Source organism: Hydra vulgaris, chromosome 13 (genome assembly GCF_038396675.1).
Source record: "Hydra vulgaris chromosome 13, alternate assembly HydraT2T_AEP".
Lineage (NCBI taxonomy): Eukaryota > Metazoa > Cnidaria > Hydrozoa > Anthoathecata > Hydridae > Hydra > Hydra vulgaris.
Window position 1 is genome coordinate 60,387,501 of NC_088932.1, and position 9,105 is coordinate 60,396,605.

At 27.1% G+C, this 9,105-nt stretch overlaps 1 protein-coding gene across 1 annotated transcript in view; it reads right to left on the reverse strand.

Moving 5' to 3' along the window:
• Nucleotides 1-2,283, reverse strand: part of LOC136089285 (uncharacterized) — a 13,111-nt gene extending 10,828 nt beyond the window's left edge. Inside the window, exon 1 of the mRNA XM_065815190.1 lies at nucleotides 2,197-2,283. Within this exon, the coding sequence (XP_065671262.1) occupies nucleotides 2,197-2,236 (40 nt within the window). The 5' untranslated portion in view covers nucleotides 2,237-2,283. The remainder of the gene's footprint in view (nucleotides 1-2,196) is intronic.
• Between the last annotated feature and the right edge of the window lie 6,822 nt (nucleotides 2,284-9,105).

Genomic DNA, 9,105 nt, shown 5'->3' on the forward strand with positions numbered 1-9,105 from the left:
AGAAAAGTCTAAATGTTAAATAGAAATACACAGAATTGATTTCTGAATTATTTTATTATTCTTTTTTCTTATTAACAAACATTTTGGCAAAAAAAAAAGCACTTCTCAATAAAGCATTCTAACAACCCAACGTTTGTCAGAATATTCTTTTTTGACTTTTTTGCATCTTGCTGCAGTTCCGCGCAGTTGGTTCATACATTTTTACTATTATACATTTATATATATATATACAACAAAACAGTTTAAGAACTGATGAGAGTAATTGGGAAGAGAAGCATCTCTTTTGTATCTTTTCCAATTACTTTTGAAACAACAATATAAAGCTTTTGTGGCTTTTAACTATACAGTCCCAGGCTAATTTTTTTCACCTTGATAAATTGTTGAACATGATAAAAAACAGCATAATCCTTTGGAGTGACAGAAAAACTGGATTTGAAATCTTTGATTTTCCAAACATAATCAAATGAAAGAGAAAGAAAAACAACGAGCTTTGAAAGCAATAACCAAGGCGCTGAGAGAGCAATTGATGTGGAAAAAGTAAGATTTTTCCACACCAACTGGCTATCTTCTGAGCTAGCAGCAAGTTCTTATGGTGAAATAGTCTCTTAATGCCTTTTGCTGAAAGTTGGTTTCAACTAGCCTTACTAGGCTAATCTGGTTGAGAGCAGATCCGATTTTCCTCATTCCGGTATTTGAAAGCCCCATGTTCTCTTGGATTGAAATCATATTTTGAACACTCAAAGGACCAAAAAAAAGTTACTGGGAAGCTGATGATCCTAAAAATTACATTATAAGTTAAAACTGTTTCTCAAGGTGATGCATCTTTGCCTGAAACCACAGTTGATGAAATCTACTCGGGAACTATTGGGTCTGCCAACACAAGTTCTCTGAGGTTTACATGACGATTTCCTTGTTTACAATGATAAGGATGTCCACGAGCAAACACAGTTAAGAAATTGTTTTTATCTGTGCTTTTTTGTGATTAAAAAGTAAATCATATCTGGGGCTTGGATCAGATTTATTTTTTGAACTAAACCCAGCTATTTTATTTTCTAAACCTCAAATTACGTAAATACAGCCATAAAGTTTTTTACAATAAAAATTGATTATTTTTAAATTTAATAAATGTTTATAAAAACATTTTGTTGTTTTTTTTCTTGTTTTTGTACTATCTCCATAAATAATTGTTTGGAGTAAATCAATCTGTAAAATTAATCAAGCTTTTTGCATGTTTCTGACGGCGGTAAAAGTAAATTTACGTTAAGTTTTTGTTACTTTTTTTGGTGGTTTTCAAAAATATACCTTGATAGTTTATATAACTGCTAATAATTAGATTTTAGGATTTTTTATTAAGATATGATATGGATTTGCATAAGACTCCGTTATAATTAAATTTTTTTGAGCAAATATTGTCAATGTATGGTTTCCATTTATTGTTCTTGTCGTGAAACCACTCCTAAATGCTTCGTTACAACATTTCTTTTTATTTCAATTTCATCAATAAAAAATTTGGCTGAATTTTGGGGTAAATAGCATATTTAAGAGACCAAATGGATATAGATCCATTTGGTTTTATTAATGTCAAGAGTTTAAATCTAAAAAAGTTAATATAATTAATATCTTCCATGTAAAATAAAATTGATCCCTAAAATAAAGTCGGTAGACAGCTGCACGCTTTTAAGAGTTTTTTAAAATTTAAATTTGATTAAAAATGAATTTCTAAGCTCCAAAATAATGCTACATTTACTGATATATCCACATAAATGTTTGTATTAATATTACTACTAATTTTTTTTAAGTGATTTGTAAAGTTTTATAAATGTCAGATCTACTCAAATATACCGAAGATTCTTCTGCAGGTTGCTTACAACAACTACTACTACTACTGCAACAACTACTACTACTACTACTACTACTACTACTACTACTACTACTACTACTACTACTACTACTACTACTACTACTACTACTACTACTACTACTACTACTACTACTACTACTACTACTACTACTACTACTACTACTACTACTACTACTACTACTACTACTACTACTACTACTACTACTACTACTACTACTACTACTACTACTACTACTACTACTACTACTACTACTACTGCTGCTACTACTAAAACTACTATCACTAAGTATCATTGAAAGAAAGAACTTAAAAATGGGTATTTATATAAAAATTACCTTTAAATAAGCTAATATTATCTCCTTGATTTGGTTCCATTTAAATTTGTACAGTCGTTATTCTAAAAGGTTATAATAAAGTATTAATGAGTATTTTAAAATTAGATAAAAAAAAAAACAACTTATAAATAATTGAAATTGTATATATATATAAAATCTGAACATTAAATAGTATTAAGAAAAATGATAGTTCCTCCGTTTTTAATCTTCACGAACAGTAACGAGTGAAAAAACACTTTATATCTTCATTTAATATATAATATATTATATATTATGTATCAATATTATACATATTATTGTATTTATATAATATATATTATACATCTTATGTTCATAAAATTTCTATATATATATACATAAAATTCTCAACATTTGAAATTATTTGAAATAAACGTTCTCAACTTTGAAAAATGAAACTATATGAATTATCTAATAACTGAAAACAAACCTTTGTTTATTTAGATGTTTTTATTTGTCGAAAATACAAAGTATGTTTGATTTTTCATTAAATAATAATGAACATTTTTACTATTAAATGTAAAAAACTCATCATATGAAACATGACATTTCAATTAAAAGTTATGTAAGTCATCTCACCTACTCACGTGAAAATGGTTTACTATATTGGGGCTTTGAATTTTTTATTGACTTAATCTAAAAAAATATAATACAAATTGTTTATACATATTGTTTTTTTTTTAATTACCCAACTAGTGATTACATTATATGCTTTGAATCGCGTGAAGTCAAAAATAAAGAATAATATAGTGAGAAAAAACTTCTGCAAAATCCTTTGTGGTTTAAATACACTAAATAAGCGTCTTGAACAAAAAAAAACCTGACTGGCTGCTGCGTTTGTGATTTAATATAAAACTGGGCTAGGGACTTTATTGTTATTAGTTAGTACGCTTTCCACTTTAAATAACTTTATTTTAATTCTTTAATAAAATTTAAAACGTTTTTTTAGTAAGTTAAATACTTGTTAATTTTATGATGTTTTTATTCTTTTTTTGTTGATAAAAAACATTTTTATTCATAGAGTAAGTATTTAAGGAAAATATTTATGGTTATAAAATATATGTTTAGAGTATACATATTTTTATTTACATATAACAAAATCAATCGTTAGAGCAAGATAAGGGCAAATTTAGTTTTATTATCGTTCACTACTTAAAACATCTTTCACAAAAACGTAACATATAAATATATATTATGTCAACATTTGTGATAACTTAGGTAAAAAAAAACCTAAATTAAAAAAGGTTTAATACCGCCAAACTGTTTATGAAATAAATAGTATTTAACATCATCGCAAATTGATATTAAAACAGCAGATAACGCTGTTGAAATGGCATAGGAAGCTGATGTGATGGCATTTAAAAAGCAAGCAAAGTTGAAACAGCGTGAGAAGTTTGCTTGATTACGAAACGGTATCTTAAATTATGGCAGATGACGGTGACGATATGGTAAATATTTTATCGTTTTGCGTCGAAGTAATCATAGAAATTGCTAGAAGCTTTAAGTTACTTTATTTATGATATAATGACATTTTAATAGTTTTAAATTTATTAAACTATCAAACTATAAAACTTATGACATTTTATTAGTTTTTTAAACAGAAGTAGTAGTTAGTTTTATTTTGTCAATTAACACACATTTTACTATGTTATCCTTTAGATTTAATAAATATATATAAATACAATCTGACTTGGGCAAGTAGAAGACAAAATGTCTTATCATCAAGCCCCTTAGTGAAATAGAGAAATATTTAATTTGACAAGTTCTAATTTTATACAAAAGAGTGAATCTAAAAAGTTTAAAAAGAAATAAAAAAACTTAAAAGTTAAAAAGTTTGAAAAAAAAGTTGTAAAGTTAATAAATTAAATCGCTTAAAGTTTAAAATCTAAAAATCGTTATTTAAACGTACCGTAATATTATTTAAATATAAAAATGACGTATTGTGTAACGTAAATATAAAAGATTACAAATCTATATATACAATTTACAAATCGATATATACGTATAGATATTCAATTTAAAATGGAATGTAGTAATTACTTAATGAGTGTCTTGTTTCGTATTTATGATAAATTAGAGAAAATTTTTAATAAAGTTTTGCATATGTAAGGTAAATATATATAACTTCCCGGTGTTGGCAATTTTTTGGATCTAACACCTATTGTTCATCAAATATATTGAACACAGCACCCGGTCTTCGCCATTTTTTTAACCAATGTAAATTTTTTATAACATAAATTTAGTAAGCAAAATTTTGTAAATTTTTTTCATAAATTATCAATCGCTTTGTCCTAACCATAGAAAGTTGAGCTTTACGATGCTTTAAGTATAAATGAGTTTTTATTTTTATTTTTTGGCTTGTTTACATTTGTCATCATTTATAAAAACAAATAAACAAGGCTTCTGAAATAAGATCATAAATCTTATTTCAGAATCTTATCATCAGAATCTTTTACCAGTTTAAAACTTTTTTACATGAGAACATAAACAAGAATAAAAATTGCAATAATTCATTTTTCGAATTAAAAATATAAATCTTAAGAGGATACCAAATGTTATATGTAATTAAAAAGTAGGATCTTATTGTTAGAACCTATAAACGTGCAAATATCATATAAATTAAATATATATTTACATACAAAAATTAAATACAGTAAACAGGGCCATCCCGAAGAGAGGGGTGGGTTTTAGGGGCGGGTGAGGGGGTGAGGTGACGTATCTGTTTTTTGCCGACTTAAGCCAAAAAAAAAACTTTCGACTAACTTATCTGAAAAAAAAAAAGGGTCCTCGTAGGCCGACATTTTTGTTCTCGTTGACCGACAATTTTGCAGACTCCAGTGTCCAAATATGCCGACTAAAGAACTAAAGAAATTTGTAGAGGGGCTAGACACCCCCCTACGCCTCCTCCTCGGGACAGCCCTGAAAGTAAATACATTTAACACAGACATCTATTTATAATGAGAATGAGAAAAATGCAATAAAAGATTTACAATTAAAATATCAAAAAAGGATTAGATATATCAAAATTAGATTTAACAATTTTATTTCTGAGATGTGGTTCATGAAATATGGTGCAAAATCTGTTGAACTTTGATCTGCAAACTTTTCATAAAAAAAACTGTTATTTCCAAGTGTATATTTATTAACTGGGTTTAGAGAAAAAAAACCTTTAAAGATTGGTAAAGTTAACTTGTTTTTACACATATATATAAAGCATAAAACGTTATAAATAATGAGTTCGTAAATACTAAGTATTTTCGTCTCCATTAAAAATGGTTTGGAAAGAGTAAAACGATCCGCAAAATAAATCAAGCGAATCGCCTGCTTTTAACGGCAGTAGAGGCATTTAGTACTTTAGTTTTTTCAGTGCTTCACCATCCTATATTTGCATAACCTATATGGCTGTGAATAAACGAGTGATAAATTTAGGTTAAGATTTTTTTGTTTAGATAAAATCTGGAATTATTAATCACTCCATTAACTTTAGATGTTTTTGAACATATCATTTAAACCACAATTTGAATATAATCAAAATATGGTTTCCATGTAATGTTCTTGTTGAAAACCACTCCTAAAAATTTTGTAACAAAATATTTTTTTATTTCAGTTTCATCGATAAATTTTTGTGTGCAAATTTTGGGGTAAATAGCGTTTTTTACAGGCCATAAATGTTCTTCATGAAAATCTTAATCCTAAAGTGGTTCTCTTTCCTGAAAACTTAATTTAAATCCGGTCTTTACAAAAAGACTACTCTTTTTAACCCATTAGAATAAGCAGCCGGTCTCGAATCTAATCTCAATTCTGTACCAGATTGGGACTTGTAGTGCCTTATGAATTGTTACTCTAACAAAACTCTTCTTAGATTATTATTCGCTACTGACCTCTCATAAAAACCATTAACACAATAAATTGAAAAGTTAAAATTTGCTAAACTTGCTTTTACTTACCGTCCGTTCTCCACCTTTTGATTCTATTAACGTTCATACTCTGAGTCTCTACCTCTACAAATTTTTTATTCTTCTCTTTATAAAATACTGGTGTATAATTTTTGAAAGTCCTTCATTAGAAGGAATTTCAATAAACTGCATCTTGCGTTTAACAAATATAAAATATATAAAATACTCCTCCGAGTTATAAAATACGCCACCGAGTTATAAAATAGGTTTTTGTAAATATTAATAACTCGGAGGCGTATCTTAATTTTTTCAACATGCTCCTTTTATGTAATTAATATCCAATCCAACATATATTATTTAAAAAGAATAAAAAATTTTATAGGATAAATTTTAAGGTCCCCGCCAGGCGTTTAAAACACCCAACATTTTTGCCCAAAATCGAACTGGCGGGGACCCTAAAAATTGTACAAACATACTTTTTTTTGTTTAAACTTATTTTCATATAAATGGCCAATTTATAAATCGATTCGCAAGTTTAATTTCAAAAATTGATAAAATATGAAACACCCTAATAGTTATACATAAAGTTTGTTTCAAAAATTGAGTTTCTTTGAGCGCTAAAATCCAAGAAACAGTTTTTTTTTAAACATTTAGTTCACATATATGCAAACTTTTTGAAAAATTATATAAATGTTTGTGTGTATATAAATAAATAAATAAATAAATATATATACATATATATATATATATATATATATATATATATATATATATATATATATATATATATATATATATATATACATATATATATATATATATATATATATATACATATATATATATATATATATACATATATATATATATATATATATATATATATACATATATATATATATACATATATATATATATATATATATATATATATATATATATATATATTTATTTATTTATTATATATATATATATATGAACATATATATATATATATATATATATATATATATATATATATATATATATATATATATATATATATATATATATATATATATATATATATATATATATATACTCATATATACATATATAATAGTAAAAAACACTTATCTTACTTTTTCTTCTACTTGAAGTTTCACCATTGCTGGATCATCAGGAAGAGTATATATATATATATGTATATATACATATATATATATATATGTATATATACATATATATATATATATATATTAGGCAGAGGCGTAGAAAGAATTTTTTGGTGTTCGAGATAGGTAACTTCCAGACATGGAGCAAACTCCAAACATTTATATGTTTATACTTATGTCAAATAATGAGGGTTTGCAAAAAATTGCGATGATTGGAGGCTGGGAACAAAAAAGCCCCAAAATTTTTGCCCCCCCTGCCCCAAACGTGAGAGCAACAAGTTGATGAAGTATTTTTGTACTATTCTTAACTAGACTTATATTCATCGATAAATTTTAAGTTTCATAGTATTATTTATTAGCGTTTAAAAATTATTACTATATAAAATTTGCAAACCCCTCAAATTGAGGGGGGTTTAAACTTTATATGGTCATAATTTTTGAACGCTAAAATATTTTTAAATGAAATCTAAAATTTATCGATGAATATAAGTCTAGTTAAGAATAGTACAAAAAATACTTCATCAACTTGTTGCTCTCACGTTTGCGGCAGGGGGGCGAAAATTTTGGGGCATTTTTGTTCCCAGCCTCCAATCATCGCAATTTTTTGCAAACACTCATTATTTGACATAAGTATAAACATATAAATGTTTGGAGTTTGCTCCATGTCTGGAAGTTACCTATCTGGAACACCAAAAAATTCTTTCTACGCCTCTGATATTAGGGGTGTTAAGAGAAAAAAATTTTTAGAATTTGAAAAACCAAACGGCCTAGATTTGAAGCAAATATGCTTAAACTTACTCACAAAAAATTTCAGCACCATTGAACCACTCTTTCCTTGCCCTCAAATCACACGTTTGGAAAAAAAAGTTGTTGATCCAACAGCTAAAACGGGAAATAAAAAAGACTCAAAATTTTCACCAAGTACTTACATACAAAATGTTGTTACACAATCCAATTTTACCGCTTCTTAGTGAGGGTGTCTCCGTTAACGTTGTCATCCACTCTCTTTTGTGCAAAAGTAAATTTTTTGTATTTTTTGAAACTTCTTTAATGAGAATACCGGCTGTTTCGAGACATTAGATAGTGGTTGAAAATTTATTAATAAGCAATGCAGTTTTTAGAACAAAGTATTTTACATGCATAAACCACGTACTTATAGCACATTTAATGCTTTAATCTAGTTGCACAGCTTGGGGAGGAATGAGCCATTCCTTCACCGGTAGGATTGAACCGCGGGTCACTAATACTTCACGTTAAAAAAGTTTTGACTTCAGCGTAAAAACATACTTACGTTTTATATCTTAGTAAATCATTAGAAAACTCGTGTGCAACATTACATTTATTTTTACCTTATGTTATAATGCCTCGAGTCTATACAAGAACCACTTCGAAAGCAAAAACTTTCAGTAAAGATATGAAAGATGCATTACATTTAATTCAAGGATAAAGTATTAGAGAAACTGCAATAACTTCCAAAATACCCTACCCAACGCTTCGTCGTTACTGGAAAAATTTTTTGCTTGATGAAAATACAAGACTTACCCGAATTATTATGTTAAAAGAATATTTACAGACAAGCAGGAATTAGAATTAAAGGAATATATTCCAATTAAAGAATGTCGATATATAGCTTTTGAAATGGCAACCATTAAAATTAGTAAAAATTAGAAAATTTTTTTGAAAATGACAACCAATAAAATTAGTATTCCACAGAGGTGGCACAAAGACTCAATGGCAGGTATTGATTGGATGAATAATTTTAGAAAGCGACATCCAGATTTGTTTCTTAGAACACCTGAAGGATGTTGTCTCTCTAGGGCAACATCATTTAATGCCCATAA